This window comes from Nuphar pumila, chromosome 16, assembly GCF_984573655.1.
Source record: "Nuphar pumila chromosome 16, dmNupPumi1.hap1.1, whole genome shotgun sequence".
Classification (NCBI taxonomy): domain Eukaryota; kingdom Viridiplantae; phylum Streptophyta; class Magnoliopsida; order Nymphaeales; family Nymphaeaceae; genus Nuphar; species Nuphar pumila.
Window position 1 is genome coordinate 7,870,516 of NC_143264.1, and position 19,995 is coordinate 7,890,510.

The 19,995-nt window shown below is 35.5% G+C and overlaps 1 protein-coding gene across 1 annotated transcript in view; it reads left to right on the plus strand.

Moving 5' to 3' along the window:
- Positions 1-11,584: 11,584 nt before the first annotated feature.
- Positions 11,585-19,995, plus strand: part of LOC149812844 (LIM domain-containing protein WLIM1-like) — a 33,804-nt gene continuing 25,393 nt past the window's right edge. Inside the window, exon 1 of the mRNA XM_089990914.1 lies at positions 11,585-11,898. Within this exon, the coding sequence (XP_089847040.1) occupies positions 11,761-11,898 (138 nt within the window). The 5' untranslated portion in view covers positions 11,585-11,760. The remainder of the gene's footprint in view (positions 11,899-19,995) is intronic.

Here is a 19,995-nt window from a genome sequence, read left to right on the forward strand (position 1 = left end):
GGAATTTTTCTAGCAGTAAAAACCAATGTTATCAGTATCAGTGCGTGTCGGCCTGTATCGGCAGAAATTGAATACTCTTCACCCTTGAATTGGCTATTTTTTAATAAATATAAAAATACTAAAAAATGATTTTTTAAAAATATTATTTTAATAGTTTTAATATGTGTCACGTTATGATCGACATATAATAATTTTTTATTATTTTTGAGTCGATACAGAACGATTCAGTTGAGTATCGGTACCGACCGATACAGCTGAATTGGTGGCCAAACGATTCAGGGCCGATACCAATACTGGCAACATTGTTAAAAACATGCAACTTGGTTCCACTCATCCCCTATGTCATCCCTATCATCATGCCCAATCTTGGATCTCATTGATGCAAATTGCTCTGATAAAACCTGACCTTATAGATGTGATCAACATGATCCGTTTAGTGAATGTTAGCTTTTGAATGGCGAGAATCTGACATTAGTGTATGATTTTTTGGTGGTTCAAAAATCAACGGTCATAATAAAAGTCATATTTTTCATATAAAAACGATGAAAGAGCAAAATTGTTAATAAAAAAAACAATTGATCAGATTTATCATTTTTTCTAATTCACAAAAAATCTTGGTATTATGCCCAAATGCTAATGCCATCTACATATTTATCAGTTTAAGATATTATGCCGAGTTGTTTTTTTTCATAAAGTTGTGGGATAACCTATGGTGGGATTTGAATATGAGACCCCTCAATTATGATACTGTGACTTCACCATTCAACTATCTCATTTGACCCCAAGATACTACAAAAAGTTGCATATTCTGCATCAAAGGAAAAGATGGTGATTAAAAAAAAACTTTATATATCATAAAATAAATGGTTAAAAATAATTCATGTAGAGCTGTGTCACACGGACATGCCATGTTGGCTGCATGTTCCTATGGAACAACATGGGCATGGACATTGACACGTACAGATATTACTTTGAAATCATTTAACAAACTTTACTTGTTAATAATATTTTTAATAAAAATATAATTCAAATATTAAAATAACAAAAAAAAAATTGTTATTACAAATAAAAAAAAAACTGTCTTCATGTCTTAGTTGAAACAAAAAATTGAACTCTCGTGTCAAACACGTGTTGCAGGCCAGGTTGTCTCCGTGTCCTTATGACAGCCTTGTAGTTGTCTAAAGCCATCAATCTAGGCATGAAAGTTATAAAAGTTTTTCCTTTTTAATATCCAAAACTCCACGAGCCCATATTGTAAAGGATTTGTCAAAAGGTGGTATAGAAAGTTCATGTATTGGGATCTCTGCCGAGGAAGTCACTAAGGCCAAATGGGTGCACCACATGCAAAAGGTGATGCACACGCGTGCATGCTCATGCTGTACATCAACTTGAAGTTGGTACTTCTTCATTTTTCCTTCTGCCTTTGTTGCACATCTATTCAACAAATATTTTTTTTCTTTTTCGAAGTGTTCAATAAAGGGGTAATATTTGGTACATTTTTTTTTATTTTCATTGATTTTGAACATCTGACCCTCTAAATATGATCGACATGATGGCCCTTAGATCATGTTTCCCTGATATATATGTTGGATTGTTTTTTTATGGTTGAATCACATTTTAAGTTGAATAAATACAATTTAAATCATAAAAAATAACATTTAAGTGTTGATTTCTGTTTGTGGGGTCAGAATATTTGACTAAAACAATCTCTCTATGTTTCAACTAGGGTTTCTTTCACACGAGGGTAGCAGATACTTTCTCTTTAGGGCCCATTTGGAAGAAGAAAGATGTAGGAAAAGTGATGCAAAATAAAAAAAAATCTGTTTAGATTTTTGGACCCTTCCAAATAGAGAGACTTTTTTGCCAAGAGAGTTTTTCTAAAAAGAATACTTTTTGATAAAAAAAAACATTTCTTTATGGAGGGGGCGGAGGGATGTTTCCTACCAAGAGAATTTATTTTTATACTCTCCCCTACCCATCTCACGACATCTTAGTTACCACCACCATCATCTATCTGGCCATGACCCTCCATTCTCATTTTTTCATATTTTTTCACTCTATTTTTCTCATGCTACACAAACAAGCAAAAAAAACTTTCTTTCCAAAAACTTTCTCATATAAAAAACTATTATAAGCAAAACTTTGTTTTAGCATGAGAGTTTTTCTCTCTTCCAAACGGTTAATGCTCCAAAGCAGTTTGGCATGGTGGTATGAGGCCTAGGCTAGCTAGCTAGATGGGAAGACTTAGGCAGTTAGACATGTGGGCAGTCAAATCCTGCACTCCTTACTGAAGCAAATCAACTCATTGAAGAAGGGGTGTGTCACAGTTTTATGTAATCAGAAAAGTGACTCTAACCAAACGGGGGCTATGCTGGTCTGGTAGGAGCAGCTAGTGCATGTCACCTTGTGTTGGGGCGTTGCAGGTTCAAAACCCAATGGTATAGTTGTATAACTGGTAGGCGTCTGCCTAACCATAGCTTTTCTTTAAAAAAAAAGAAAAGTGATAGGTTGGCAGGCATAGGCCATCTCGGCCAGGTCTCTTACTCTAGGGTGATTTCTCTGTTTCTCAGGGAAAATACTTTCCTTTTAATAAATCCCACCCAACTTGTCAGTTATTTTAAAAATTACCCAATGTTTCAATTATTCAAAATAAAAAAATAAAAAAACCTTCAGAATGCATTAAATTTATAAAAATGCACTCATTAATACAGTTGCAAGATGCCATGCTAAGAAGATGACTTGAATTATAACCCATTTGCATTTTATAAGTTTTTATTATTTATTTTTTTCGATAAAAAGCACATTTGAGCTCTGCTTGGAAGCCGGTAAGGGACAGCCAAAGGATGCTTGGGGATGAGTTATAATTTATTGATATGAGTCGTAGGTTTTCTAAAAACTGCCAAAACAAGCCCTAATGTTAACATCCATCATCTGGAGGTGAACATGTATCAGTTTGAAAAATACTTAATTACCCTAATAGTAAGGCCACAAGGGCACCCCTCATTCAGTAGGGCAACCTTTGAACGTCACTAAGTTGATGGGACGTCACAAGTTCCAAACCCACAAGGGGGCATCTCTTGATTGTGATCCCCGGTGTGCAGAGGGGACCTCAAGGGTTTTTACCAATTAGATGACTGCAATGTGTAGCAGGTGATTAAGGGTTTAATTTCCCCTCGGCCAAGTAAAAAAAAAACAAGAGTGGAGAGAGAGGTGTATTATTAGTTGGTTAAATTTAACTGAAATTTAACATGAGTTAGTAGACAACGGTAGGCATAGGTACCTGTTTGGCAGTTTTCAAAAATTGACAGGTTCTTATCAAGATAGATGTGGCCCAATTTTGAACTTACGAGCAAAAAATTGACCCAATTTAAAAAAATATTATAGAACGGGTGTTTTTTTCCTAGAGTAGAAGATACTAGTGCAGCCAATATTATCCTTATTTGAAAATTTGAAATAATTTGTTGGATGCCAACAGAAAAAGTTTGTCAGGCATATGAAACTGAAAGTGAATCAGGTCAGAGGTAAGGTGTTTTGTGTTGAGAAAAATCACTGAGGCATGGCAACTGAGTTTAAACCAGGTATGTGTTAGATGTACTATCTTTCAAGCCATAGTTACCCTACTTAGGATAAAGTTCTTGTTACAATGGGTATTCATGTAATTTTGTTTTCAAGATACAACTGAGCTTTCGCCTACTCGTAAAGGTCAGCCCATGTAGTGCACTATGTGAGACTAAACAACTAATACAAACCACTTTGAATAACCGCTTGACTAGATTAGGTAGACCTGTGCTAAACTTTATGCTAAACCCTAAGTTCAACTTAGGCACAACCTTGACTAAGCCAAGGTTTGAACCTACTATAGAGAGAAACAAGAAGATTACTCGAGCAAGACAACTGATATGAATTAGATAACACAGGGGAGCAAGGAGCTCGTGGGAGAGAGGAGAGAGCAAGGAAATTGTGAGAGAGGAGAGAGCTTGAGAGCTGATGAAGAAGAATGGGAGAGGGCTAAGGTATATATATATATATATATATATATATATATATATATATATATATATATATATATATATATATATATATATATATATATATATATATATATATATAGACTCTAAATGTCCACCTAGTTGAATAGAAAAATAGATCTTCTTGCAACAAGGAGGTCTCAAACCTTTGCTAAAATGTCTAGGAGATTAATACAAGCTTTAATCAATAGTTCAGAAGAAAGCCTTTATCAATCATCTTATATAATGACTATCTCAATAAAAAAAAGTTCTAGCTCAATATGTTTCAAAAATTAAAAAAAAAAGTATCACCAATTATCTAATAAAAGAAATTTATAAGCAATAAACTTTTCTATTTCAATCAGATTTTTATATCAAAACAATAGAAAAAAACATTCTTATAGCAAAAAAATAAGTATCCTTACAATTGTTTAGTGATAAGGATATAAAAGCAATTTAAGCTAAACAGATGAACAAATATGTTCATCTAGGACTTCTACAAGTTGCAATTAAATCTTTAACTAGAAAATAATTAAACACACCAATATACTAGTTAGTCTAAGTGACTATCAAAATCTAAAATATAAAGATTCTCTTTTGGGCCTTATAGAAGCCAGTCTTAGCCAAGAACTAATATTATTTAATACTTTTCAGATTTCTATGTTGTCTTGACATATCCTCATCTTCCTAAGGCCTTAACTCGAGACCTATAAACTTTTGGGTTTAATTTGAAACTGGTGCAATTAATATATCAATCTTAAAGGGTATAATACAAAGTTATGACTATAGCAACTATGGGGGTAAAACAATACACCTCAAAGGGTTTGACTACATACTTTAGACAACCTTAAATAAAATTTTATTGTTCTAAAACAAATTAAATGGAAAGATATTAAGCTTTCAGAAACATAAACTATTAATGAGGCAGTACCTCCACAACCTTTACAACAAACAGAAATTGAAAGGATTGTCAAACTCCAGATAAAGATATACATATTAGGTTTACCTCTAAAAAAGAAACAACTTTTACTTCAGTCAAAGCCTCCACCTCATCTATTCCAATCACTGAAATAGAAAAGGAAAAACCAATTAGAAACCTTAATATACCCTTCACTGCATATAAGCAAAGTTATGAACCCTTGATATTTGAATCAAATTTTGAGGTTAATGCCATTACAAAAGAACTTAAAATAGATAAAAAAAATTATTGGCAAAAGATGTGTGTAAAACTGAAAATAAAGAAAAAGGCAGAATGGTTTTACACACCCTACAATAAAAAAAGAAGACATCAAGTTAGGAAGTTATGGTATGACAAGATACAAGAAGAGAGAAATATTACATTCTTTGAATTGTATGAACGAGATTATGTTCCTCTCTTAACAAAAAAAGTAAGAGCATCAAGAATCAAAGATCTCTTGACTTTACAAGGGAAAAAGATTTGGAAGACTACAAAAGGAACTAAAACTAAGTCTCAAATCATCCTTTAGATGCTATAGAAGAAAAAATTAAGGTATGTCCTTTCAAGACTATCTTCAAATCAAATTCTACCCAATTCAAGATAGAACATATTTAATACCTTATATAGCAACATAACTACACCAATATCTTTTTACACTCGACAGGAAAGCAAACTAACAGGATAGAAAATACTTCATCTAACATAGTTTAAGAGAAAAAGAAATCAATAGCAGCACCTACCACTACCATTCAAGTTAAAACTCTTACATCCAAAAAAACTTAATTCATCTATGTTCAAACCAATAGCAATAGATCCTAAAATAAAACTAGGATCTAAATATTTTGAAGAAATGATATCTAAATTAATGACAAGATTATCCAAAATATCAATTAAAGAATCTACTTCAATATCAATAAATAACCTCTCATAAGTAAAAGAATTATTCAGCACTAAAGAAGAAACCTCAAAGACTAATACAAAATCTCTTGGTGAGAATTCAAATTCATGTCAAGAAGAAATAAATTAAAAATATTTTTTCAAAGCCCAAAAAGGTCATCAAAACTAGTAAAATAAAAAATTATTATAAAAGGCCAGCATATGTTGACCTCCACGTTGAAGAAACAATAGACATCCAGTTGCCATCACAATACGGTGGAAGGTCTATAAACAAATGAAATTTAGATAGAATGACATAATACCAAATTTTCACACTCTATCATCATATACTCATGTATTCTAATGCTTATCGAGCCCAAGGGCACACTGATGCCCAAACAACAAGTCTGATAATCATCAGGTTCTAAGGACAACTTAAAGGATGGTAGAAAAATTACCCCACCAATGTGCAAAAGCTTGTCATATTAACCAAGGTAAAAGAAGACCCAGAGGAAAACCTTTTACCTAATAATCATACAGATGTTGTTTTCACCCTAACTAGCAATATAATATTTCATTTGATGGGAGACATGGGAAGCATATATGAGAAAATTAGGATTTAGCTCATTAATTTAAGGTGTAGAATACTTTTGGACTTTCGATAATAAAAAAATACCATCTTCTCAAACTATCATATCCAAATAATGATTTTTGAAAAAAAAAATCATCTAGTGGTTACCATCGCTATTTATAGAGAAAGTTAGAACTTAATTAAGGAGTGAAGTTGGTGAATGAAGCATCCCATACTCAACCTATCATATAGGTTATCTAATTTAAAAATCCAAAATATTGCAGCTCAACTATGTAATGATCTTAAAATTAAAGATTAGATCAAACAAACAAAATTTTAGGAAAGCAGGAGTTTGAAGATTTTTGCAAACAATTTAGATTCTTGTCTAAAAACCCCAAATTCAAAAACAAGAAAAGTTGCTACAATATAAAGAGAAGAATACAAGTATAAATATAAGAATCAAGATAAATTGAGAAAAAAAAAGAACTAGGCAAGAGCCACAAGGGTAGGGGCCTCAAGAAAAAAAATTCTCTTATCTGCTATAAATATGAAAAAGAGGAAATTATGTGAATAAATGCTTCTAAAAAGACAAAGAAAGAAATACAACATATAACTGAAGAGAATGATATAGAAGAACTAAGGAAAAAAAATAAAAAGTCTTTTACAAACACTAGAAACTGAATTCATAGGAAAAGAACTCTCATATAAGAATAATTATTTATTAGACTTAGACAATGAGGCTTGGGTCCTTTCCTTTGAATTAAGAATAATTTTTTCTAGAGGTAATTTACAAAATCAAAGATCCAAATGAAAGAAAGAAACAATTAATTAAGTTATTAGAACTACAAAAGGTTGTAGAGAAGAAAGAAAAACAACCATTTTTACCAAAAGAGTTCTATTTCATAGATGAATTAATCAAAAGGAGCCAGAAGACTAGGCAAATTAAAGCTAAACTAAGCCTTGAAGATTTTTATAAAGAGAAAAATGAGATGACAAAAAGAAATTCAAAACCTCAGCATACGGATAGAGGCCCTAGAGTTAAGTCAGATAATAGAAAACTCTGAGAATGCATCTCAAGAAGAAAGTGTATTTGATGATATTGTTAAGGAACAAGAGGAGCCATGAATGGAAAGACAAATGCTTGAGGAAGCAATAAATTTTATTGAGAAGCTATATAAACAAAAATGGTATTGTAAAGTCTAATATAAAGTTTTATCGGACTTTACCTTCAAATATAAAACCTTAATAGATTCAGAAGAAGATATTAACTGCATAAGAAAATGTTTGATTCCAATTCAATACTTTGAGAAAATTCTTCATTAAATCAGGGTTGCCAATGAAGAAAAGATGGAAGTAGAATACAAACTACCTAAAGTACATGTATGCTCTCAAGAAGGATGTATAAAGACTTCATTCTTATTTGTCAAAAATTTGAGACAAGGAGTAAACTTAGGAACTCCTTTTTTATCACAAATCCAGCCATTTTTAGTAACAAAAGAAGGAATATTTAATATAATTAAAAAAATCATATTTCTTTTAAGTTTTGCATAAGGATCAAAGATTCATTAATCTATAATTAAAACAAGTAATTCATTATAAATAAAATTTTGCACATAAACTTTCGAATGAAATTGAAACCACAAAAATAGAAGAAAGACTAAAGGATCATAAGCTTCTTAAGCAAGCCAAAGAATTCAAACAAAAACTTGAAAAAGAAATTTGCGCAGACATGCCGTCCTCCTTTTGGCATAAAAAAAAACATGAGGTTAGCCTACCCTACGTTGAAGGGTTTGATGAAAACAAATCTCCTACTAAATCTAGGCCAATTAAGATGAATAAAAGGCTATTAAAAATATGCAAAAAAGAAGTTGAAAACCTTGTTGAGAAAAAACTTATAATGAAAAGTTTCTTTTCATAGAGTTGTGCATCTTTCTATGTTAAAAATGCTGATGAAAAGAAAAGGGGACTTCCTTGACTGATTATAAATAATAAACCATTAAATAAGGTATTTAAATGGATAAGGTATCCAATACCTTACAAGCATAACCTTATTAGAAGAATTCAAGGGAGTAAAATATACTCTAAATTTGATATGAAACTAAGATTTTGGCAAATCCAAATCAAGGAAGAAGACATATACAAAACAATGTTTACCACATTGTTCAATCATTATAAATGGAACGTAATGTCTTTTGGATTAAAAAATATGCCATCTAAATTTCAAAAAATAATAAATAAAATCGTTAACAGCTTTACGCAATTCTTAATCATAGATATTGATGATAGATTGATCGTTTCGCAAAACATAGATCAATATTGGAGACATTTAAAGATTTTCTTCAATATTGTAAAACAAAATGGACTTGTTCTCTCTGTAAATCTATTTCAAAGAGACATAAAGTTCATGGGATATAAAATCTAATATGATAACATTTTTTTTATCCATAGAAATATAGATTTTGCATGATTTTTTTTTCAGATGAGATTAAAGAAAAAACTCAATTACAATGATTTAAGGATGTTTAAATTATGTTTTTGATCTCTACAAAAACCTTGCAAATTATAGAAAATTGCTAAATGACAAGTTAACAAAAAACTTTTTCCATGGACGAAAAAACATTTTGATGCAGTAAGAAGCATCCAAAGCAAGGTAAGAACATTACACTGCTTACAAATACTAGATCTAGAGGCCTTCAAAATAATAAAAATTGATGAATCTGAGGTTGGGTATCTGAAATGAATCTTAGAAGAATTGCTCTACTATTAAAAATGAGATTCTCACAATAGTAAAAACAATTTCAAAGTTTCAAGGAGAGTTATTAAATAAAATTTTTGACAAAGAGTTGATTGTAAATCAGATAAAGAAGTTTTACAAAAGGTTGTTCAAAACTTGGTTTTGAAACAGATATTTGCTAGACAACAAACCATGCCATATGCTTTTGATTTTGACATCGAATATATAAAATGTGGAAATAATTCATTACCTAACTCTTTATCTCATGAATTTTTAATAAAAAATAAACTAAAAAATGCCATCAAGACCACTAAAAAATTCAACTAAGAAAGAACGATAAAGATGAAAAATTCATCTCCATATACTCCACTGGTTAAGAAAAAGAAAAAGAAAAAGAAAAAGAAAAAGAAAACAACCCTTATATACACAGAGCTGATGAATAAATTTTACCTCTTGAAAGACTAAAATACACTCTTTTCACAGAGGATCTCTAGAAAAAAAACTTTTCTCATGATGAGTATTTCATCCTTAAAACTAAAGAGAAGAATAATTTTTTTTATGAAACAATTCTAATTGAGACAAAAAGTACAAAATTCTAGAGCACAATTGAAAATGCCTATTCAAAGATGAGTATTGAAAAAATTTTGCTTCTACGAGATTGGAATATTTCCTAAGACCCCAACATAGTAAGAAAAAATTTCTAACATTCAGGTTGTAAGATACTACAATTATTGGGATTATATGGATGCATGGATTAATGTTTTATATATTTAAAATCCCATAAGTAAACATTCTTAGTTTATTAGATTCATCAACCCGGTTAAAAAATATTTTAATATGGTTTTTTCATTATTGGTGGTCAAAATTTAAGGCCACAAAAGTTATCTTGTCAGAAGATCTAAAAGAAAAATCTTCTCTTGTGTCTCTTTCTTTTCCCTTGTGTTCTTTCTCCCTCTCTCTCTTCTAAGTACTAAAAGTGTTAAGGTGTTGTTCACCTCTTTTTTAAGCATTATCATATATATCTCTAACCGTTTTTCATTTTAGTATCTTGTAATATATTGTAGTAGTTAGATTTAATGTATTGTTAGTTATATGTTTTCTATTCTCTTATGTATATTTCAATGATTTTATATACATATAAAAGACCTAACCCGACAACTATCAGCAATGAATGACCCAAACAACTAGAATAGACCATGTATGGACCAAGGGTAAAAAATCTAGTCAACAAGACAAAAATGGCCCAACCAAGATCAAGAACATAAAAAAAACTACGGTGCGGTCAACTGTCAACAAGATTGAAGTAAAGAGAGCGGTTTTGGGAAAGTAGGACCATAAAGCGCTATGAAGAAGGACATTGAACAAGTCTAGGTCAAAGTCAAAGGGGTCTCAACAAATAGAAAGACTAGGTCAAGGTCGAAATTGGTTTTTGTCAAATATCATAAATAGTCACAAAGGTAAGTTTTGGACTTGGGTATAAAACCATTTCAAGTACAAAAAAGAATGGTCAAAGATCAAGACCGAGCCAAGCCAAGCCAAACCAAATATAAACCCAAATCCAAAATCTAAGGTCCAAAGTTAAAAGTTTAATTGATATGTCTTAAATGAGCCTTGCCTATAAATGCAATTACCCATAATATAAACAAATGAAGTTCGCACTCTCTTTGACGTGTGACTAAACCATATATAGGAATACACGTAAAGTAATAGGTAGGCAAACCTAAGTTATAAGTCAATAGGTTTGGCACAAAACCCTAACACCTTTGAGATCCTGACAATTTTTGTCATTCGATGCCATTCATCCGGAGCATAAACCACATCACAAAAACGTGAGCCCATTCGAAAAATGGGCATCCCACCCATGATGAATTGAATAGGGGTCATCTTAAGATTAACGGCATCAAGGGGCCCCTCACGGTAGGGGTGGGCATCGGGCTGGGTGGCCCGTGGGCTGGCCCCGCCCACCCCACCACGGGCTGAACTTGGGCCTATAAATTAGGCCCAAGCTCAGCCCGAACCCAGCTTTTGGCACGGGCCTGCCCCTGCCCAATTGTGTGTCAATAATATATATAAGTTATATAACATAAAATATAAAATATAATATATTTTATATAATAAGCTCAGCCCGTCCGATTAAGCCCACGGGCCTAACTGGGCCTGGGGTTTTCCCAACGGACCCGGCTGTTGAACCGGCAGGCCCGTTGCCCACCCCTACCTCACGGTATTACCGTCAGGAGCGCCCCTACATGATCCCGTCTTTATTAAAGTTGCCCTTATATATTTAACGGTTACGGAGACCACCGGCAGTCGGCAAATGTGCCCCACAGTCTGCACGATGTGAAAGCCCCACTCTGTAAGTTCGCTGGAGTGGGACCCACCGCCTCAGGAAAATGAAAAAATAACAAAATCCAAATTGAATCAGGGAGTGGAATCCGGTCCGCCGTCAATGACCCCCCCCCTCCTTCCGTAAGTCCGCTGTAGTGTGATTCTTTCCTCTCATGGTTGAGCTGTAATCTTTCAAGACAGAGAAAGACTCACACCCACTTCAACCAGTCTCTCTCTCCAGGAAAGGACGCTTTTCTTTGATTCTGTTGCAGAGAAGAGGTCTCTGAAGATGGCAACCTTTGCTGGTACAACCCAGAAATGCAAGGCCTGTGACAAGACCGTTTACTTGGTGGATCAGCTCACTGCAGACAACAGGGTCTACCACAAGGCCTGCTTCCGTTGCCATCATTGTAACGGCACTCTCAAGGTATATAATACCCACCTATTGTTTTCCACTGTTATTTGCAAATATTATGTATGGATCTCTGCTTTGGTGATCATGGTCATTGCTGTTTCTTTTGGGTAGATTCTTAGTGATCTTGGTTTTTGGTATCTGTTGTGATTATGGTCTAATAGTTTTTTAGTTCATTTGTTTGGTTTCTGCATTTTGTGTATCTGATGGGTTCTTCTTGGATATGGTTTCAATTGGTATTGTGAGATCAGTTTCCTTGGGTACTTGTTGTGGTTCATGGCTGTAGATGGTGCGATTTTGCTTTTTGGGCACCTGATATGCAAACCATGTCCATTAGTTTGTCATTTATTCATGTTTTCACTTCATGATTGGAATCCTAGAGCCTTTATTTTTGGTGATTTTTTATTTTCTTCGAAGTAAATCATTGTTGATATTTAAGATTCCGAGCGTTAAGTTCGAGAGAGAGAGAGGCTCTGCTAGGGTTTCCCCTTCCTGGGCTACACGTCGACCGTCCTTTCGATTCCTCGCGGGTCGTCACAGGCTCCCTCTGGGGGTCGTCTTCCTCCCACTTGGGCACTGGTGTGCCCTAAAAGGGTGGTACGGTTACTGCAGGACTCCCGCTTCCTCTTGCATCTAGTTTCTAGAGGTGATTGAGGAACGGGACCAAAGGACAAGCAACCCACCCCTCCCCCGTCCTCCATGGGAGAGGAGGATGCTGTTCTGTTATCTATGCATGCTGGGTGTGCATCGACCGTCCCTCTGTTTGCTGTTTCTGGATGCTCGCCTTCACACCACTCCCAAAGTTATGGAAAGTTTGATAGGTTTTGGTAAGATTCTATCCTCGGCTGACATGAAGGCTCCGTCTTCTGTGCTTCTTGGCCGATGTCCTGCGTCTTCCATTGATAGCATATTCTGGCCTAAGGATGTCTCGGCCGATTTGGATGGTTCGTTGCCTGCGGCTGGCTCTGCTCAGCGTGCATGCCCTTTGTAGATCTTCCAAGGATCGTCTTCTGCGCTGGTGGAAAGGGCCCATCATGACGATCTTGGTGCTGATGTTCTTGCACTGGTGAATAAGGCCCAACAGGCCGCTCCTGATGTTTCGATAACTGATCAGATCGTTGATCTTTTTAAGGATGGTACGTGCCTGGGTTCATACGGTGTGGGTGCAGGCTCTGCAGGTCCGAACGTGGTGGATGGAGGCTGTCCAAGAGTGCAGAAATCGTGAGCTCAGATAGTTGGGTGCAACTCCAATTTTGGGAGCTTCGATTTTCCTTAGCCATGCGTGATTGAAGGTAGGAAGATTCTACGTATTGTATTCTGCAGAGTATCTACGAGCAAAAAGCTAAGAAATTCGTCCACTCTTGGTCTGTAAATGGGATAATCGTCCCATGGAACTAGAGTTCTGTGTTGTTGAGTTATGCAAGAAGTGGAAGTTAATTTCTAAACATGTTTTCTCTTCTTTACCTGACAATGAGTTTTTGGTACGGTTCAAAAAATGCGAGGATTTGTTACCAGTCCTCCATAGAGGGCCATGGACGCTGGCGGGCAAAACCTTGTTAATGGAACAGTGGCATGGCGTTGGTATCCCTAAATTTCATGGCCTCAATGTGGTTCCTGTGTAGATGAGTGTTATGGGCCTCCCTCCGGCTATGTGGTGCAACAAGATGTTCCTCATGATTGCTGAGGCGCTTGATGGTAAGCTTATTACCATTGATGATCGGACCTTGTAACAAGTTAAGTTGCACTTTGCGAGAATTCTTATTGAAGTTCCCATTAATTGTGATTTGTGTGAATCATTTTCACTTGAATTGGAGGAGATGTTAAATTTGAATTCGAATCCTCTTCTAGGATTTGTGAATTTTGACAATCTCGGATTTACCATTGATGATGGTACCTTGTAGCAAGTTAGGTTACGCTTTGCAAGAATTCTGATCGAAGTTCCCATTAATTGTGATTTGTGTGAATCATTGCTGCTTGAATTGGAGGACTCATTTGTATATATATAGTTTTAAGTTAACAATACATGTATGTGTGTGCATTTATGTATTTGTATATATAAATTGAATAAAACTGGACTTGGTTAGGGTTAACTAAATCTACTTTTGGATAGAAATGAACCTCAGTGTGGTTGACTTCACCTGACACAAAAGAAGCCATGTCCAAGTGTCGCACCCACATGGGTGCCGGTGCGATGCAGGTGTGGTGCCCTGTTAGAAGAGTCTGTGTTACATAGAATGTATATCATGTGCTTTTGGGATCCATTGCAAGTGGAGTGGAGTGATTTTCATGTCAACGATGGGTATATTTGGTGTTTGGTATTGGAGTTGACTAATAAAGGTTTATGGTGGCTGGGCTGTATCTTAGTGTCCATTATGGGCATCATGCTATGCAGTTTGAGGCTCTTTTGGATATGATGGATTCTTTTCGTCAACCTTGGGTCGTTCTTGGAGATTTTAATTGTGTTCTGGATGCCTTGGAAAAAACTGGTTTACCGCCAAATATTGCTTGCTCTCCTGACTTTAATGATTTCATTTCAATCGGGGGGTTTATTTGAAATAGGTGACCCTGCTGTTAGGTTCCAATAATCAGCTGGAGAGAAATGTCCAGTGTAGGCTTTCATTTCAGCAGGGGGTTTATTTGAAATAGGTCACCCTGCTGTTTGGTTCACTTGGACCAATAGCCAGCTGGAGAGAAATGCCCAGTGTAGGCTTGACAGGTGCTTTGTCAACTACCAGTGGTTTGATGATGTGGGGATGGGAATCACTCTTAAAGTGTTTCCTAGATCTGTGGCAGACCATGGAATGTTATTGTTTGATTCATAGACGATGGTGAGACAGCGAAGGGAATCATCCCTTTAAAATTTTCTCTTAGTGGCTTTTTGAACCTGAATGCATGAGGATCATTGATGAGTGCTGGAAAACTCCCCAGTTCGGGTGTCCTATGATCCACATTCTTAATAAATTGGATGTGGTGAAGATTCAAATGCGGCTATGGAAAAAGAATAGTATGGGCAGGCCAGAAGGTAAGATCGGGTCAATCATGAGCAGTTTCTTGTGTTACAGCTTAGAATGGATTGCCCGAGTCTTGCTCTTGATGATATTGAGCGGAATTATCCCTTAAAAAAGAGCTTGAGAATGCATTGCCTCAAGAAGAGTCCCAATGGAATAAAAAATCTCATATTCATTGGATCTGGGAGGGAGACAAGAACACAAAATTTTTTATGGCGTCTGTCAAAGGCAGGAGGCATTTTAATAATATCGATAAACTTTGGATTGATGGTGTGCATGTCACAAATAACTCTGGTATTGAAGCTGAGTGCCTTAAAAAAATTTCATGAGTTGCTATCTAAGGAGGGTTTCAGGTCTGATTCTCTCCCGTTCCAGGAAGGGCTTTGTGTCTCTCAAGCTGAAAATGATATGCTTCTGGCATCAGTTTTAGATGATGAATTCAAGAAAGCAGTGTTCCAGGCTAATGGTGATAAGGCTCCTGGTCCTGATGGGTTCCGAGGACTATTTTTTCAAAAGTATTGGGATATTGTTGGTTGTGAAATTATTGCAGTCGTCAAGAATTTCTTTGCCAAAGGGAACATTGTAAAGAACGTTAATTCTACTCTCATTACTCTTTATCCCGAAGGTTGTTGTGGATCAATTAAAAGATTATATGCCCATCTCTCTTTGCAACTTCCTCTATAAAATTATCTCCAAGGTGATGGTAAATAGGATGATAGATATCCTCACTAGGATTATCTCAAAAAATCAAGGGGCGTTTCTAAAAGGTAAGGAATCCGTGAAAGTATTCTCCTTGCTCATGAATTAATTCACTCTATTGATAGTAAGAAAATCCCAGCTTTGTGTTTAAAGCTGGATTTATCAAAATCTTACTTGGCATTTTTTGGAGAGTTCTCTCTTAAAGCTTGGGTTCCATCCTTCTTGGGTGAAGCTTATTATGGTGTGTGTTTCAACGCCCTCCTTCTGTGTGGTTGTTAATATGATTCCCGGAAAGAAGTTTTTGAGCTCCCGTGGTTTGCGACAAGGGGACCCTATCTCCCTATATCTATTTCTTATAGTTATGGAGAGACTTTTCCACAGACTGCATATGAGTGTGGAAGCTAACCATTTGGAGGTAATTCACATCCCCCATCTTGCCCATCCGATTGCCCATCTTATTTTTGGAGACACTGTCCTATTCTGAAAGCCTATGGATGATCAAATTTGCCTCATAAGGAATATATTTCATGAATTTAAGATTGCCACAGGGATGAAAGTGAATGATCTAAAATCTGTCATTGTTCCCTTTAATTTTGCTCATGATAAAGCCGGAAGGATTGGCGAATCTGTTCATTGGAAGGTTAGCGGTCTCCCTTTAAAATATTTGGTCCTTCCGCTTTGTATTGGCATGCCCAACTTAGCCATGTGCCAATCAGTCATTGCTAAAGTTTAACAATGTGTTGAGTCATGGAAATCAAAGTTCCTCTCTTATGCAGGGAGGATTCTTCTAATCCAAAATACTCTTGCGGATGACTGTTGAGTCAGGTATGTTAGAAGGGTTTAAAAATGTTGTGGATGTGAGGAGTGAGATTTGGAACACTATTCGTTCTCAAGGGGATTCCCAGGAATGGCACAAGTTTGTTTGGGCTAAAAGGGTGCCACATAGGGCGTCTTGGGTGGTTTATCTTGTGTGTTTGGGCAGGCTCTTAATGCAAGTTTGGTGTGACGTTACCTAATCATTGCCCCTATGTTTGAAACAAGTAGAATCACACATTCATATTATTTTTTGGTTGTAGTGTTTCTAAAAAAATCTGGAAGTTTGTATGTTCAAATTCGGGATTAGGAGAGTTTTATTTGTAAATATTACCACCGAACTCAAATGGTGGTTGTCAGTGCAATTTGAGCATTCTTGGTTAAAAGCAGAGTTACCGGAAGCGTCATAGGGAGTGGGGAAGCGTGCTTCCCCTAAGTGCATTTCGGAAGCGCAAAACGTTGCGCTTTCGAAACGAGTTGGGAAGCGCAAAAAAAAAAATTGGGAAGCACGCTTCCCATTTATGGAAAGCGTGTTTCCCATTTAGGGGAAACACGCTTCCCAATTTAGGGGACTCACTTCCCCCTTTTTTTCTTTTTTTTTTGTATTTTTAATTTTATTTGTATAATATTTTTTATTTTTTCCCTTCCCCCTTGCTTCTTAGGTCGCTTCCGAGATGATTCCTGGTTCGCTTCTAAGTCATCCTACGCTTCCCGCTTCCTAAAATTTTGAAAGTGCCTCGCTTCACACTCCCGCTTCTTTGACTGACAACTCTGGTTAAAAACATGCTGGGATATTTCTTTCTATATTGTATGTTGGAGGATCTGGAGCTTGCACAACTCGTCTTACCATGAGGGAACCCTTCCAGGGAGGAGTGTGATTGCTGATCATGTCTGGAAGGCATGCTTAGAGCATATCAAGGCCTTCAACCCAGGAAAAATCAGTATAGTTTATTAAAATTGGTATTGTTGCTGATCATTTTTGGATGGGCAGGGATGATGTTCTCACTATCAGCATTACTTCATGCTCATTTATGGATCTTGATCTCCTCTCCTATGTTTATGATAGAGACAATTTTTTATGCATTGGGGTATGAGAAAAGCTAGATGTGCTGCTCTCATTGAAGACACATGTGACTCTATTTTCACTGAGATTCAGCAAGGCTGATGTGTTAATTATCTCTAATAACAAGAGGTGGCATAGGAGAGTTATTGCTGCTTTGGAAGGGCAGAATCTTGGCCTTCAAGCCAGGTTTCTTTCTCAGGATTTTCTATGTGAAGTGCATTTTGCATAAAGGGCCATTATTGGCCATGGGATATGTTCTTGTGTTGAGATCTTGTAATAATCTATACTGGAACGATTAGCCACTGGATTGACTACCCATGTGAGGGTGATCATTTTTGTTTTATTTTTTCAAATTAATGTAAAGAAATAAAAATCTTCCAAACACGCAAAATACTGTTAGAAAGTGACTTTGAATACATTGGGTTCAATAATGAACCCATACACATGCACACGAAGTGCGAATATACCTACTCAATGGAACAACACAAGCACATCATGTGCTAATACATAAACCCATAAAAGGGGTAAATATGACTTAAAGTCATAAGTTGAATATTATTGAGGAAAAAAGAAGAAAAAGGGTAAAAACCCTATACAATGGAGCATAAGCTCCTACAATGAGTGAACAAGGGGGAGACCCCTATTTATAACACAAGAGAGGGGCCACCTAGGGGGCTCCCAAGGGAGTCGTTGGGAGCCCCCAACGGTCACATTTGTGATCGTTGGGGGCTCCCCAACGACTCTTTGGGGAGCCTCCCTAGGTGGCGCAAACCACAAAAAATAGAAAAATAAAAAAGGAAAATTAAAAGTAAAATTACAAACATATTCCAAATGGAATATGCGTAAAACTGTGAAATGTCTAAACTACCCCTATGCCTATAAATAGAGAAATATATATTTTATATATATAATTAGGATAATACATATGCATATATACCATATATGAATATGTATTATCTTTTATATATATAAAATATATATAATATTACAAATGTTGAATGATACATTTTAACACCCCCCCTCAAGCTTTGCGTGGGGGAACGAAAAGATTGAAGAAAGCAAGAGGAAGAATCTCAAGGCTTCAAGAGCCTTCAGTACTAATGTCATTGCAAAATGTCTTCCTCCAACGTCTTTAACGATGAACACCTTCCATGATCTATCCAAGGTACTTCTTTTCCTCTTATCTTCAAGATCCTGAGGAACAACAAAGAACAAGTAAAAAATATCTTTGCACTTTACTCAAAAAGGAACATTCCTAACAAGGTGCAAACTTTATGCATAATAGGATAATTACTTTAGCATGAAAAGAAAATTTAGAAAACCAAAGTTTCAAAAATCAAATATCATGTTAAAGAGTGAGCGAAAACGAATTGCAAGAATGCATAATGCATTTATAAGGTCCATCATTGGACAATCACAACCCCATAATGGGAAATAACAAAATGGTCTACTAAGGGACACCACAATAAACCTACGAAGAGGCATAAGCTACATATGCTTTAATGAAAGAGGACCTTAAAAGGCCCTAATGAACATATGCATATACTATCATGAAATGAATTAATACTTAAATAAAATCATTAATGAACATGCTTTAAACATGTAATGAAGTGCCAAACAAGAGAAACGAAGTCTCCAAGCATACTTTAGACAAAATAAACACAAGAGTTCACAAGGTTTTAAATCCATTTACGAGGCAAAACAAAGAGTCTTATGTGAGTAGAGAATCTTACCCATTTAGGAAAATCTCACTCAATTGACAAAAAACACATTTTGCATACAAAAGTGGCCAAAAAACCATAAGCACTTAATATATAGATTAAATGCCAAAAAAATCAACTTGATTTTAAAATATACATATCAAAAATATGATTCACTTGAATATCTTAAAACACAAGTTATGAATGAAATTTTGCAAATTTCAACAATAGTTCATCCATTACAAACAACTACCTCATTAGTCCTCCAAAACCCATAAATCAAGTGTATAAGCTACTAGATCAAGAATATAAATATAATGCCATTAAAGGCCAAAGACACACACAAAGGTGTGCAAAAGAACCTCTTGTCTACATATAATAATACTTGAAATGAGTGCCTCTACGACAAGAACAAGAGAATACACGCCAACATGGACCAAAAGCATCTCTTGTCTACGTAAAAATACACTCAAAATCAAGTATGTTCAGCTACTAAAACAAGAGTAACAAGCCAACCATGGGCAACAAGGACACAAACGCCAACATGGACTAAAATCACACACCATGGTGTGAATCAACGTGCCTTGTCTACATAAAATAACACTCAAGACAAGTGTGTTCAGCTACTAGACCAAGAGAGCAAAAACCAACAAAGGGCTACCAACACACGAAGGTGTAATAAAATTCTTGTCTACATATGATGACACTTAAATAAGGGGCATAAAAGGAGAAGACTTTTGAGGCAATAAAACTTGTAATGATAAACATATAAATAAAATCTTGAAACAATATTCTTAAAAAAGAATACCCATAACAATATCATTTTGGA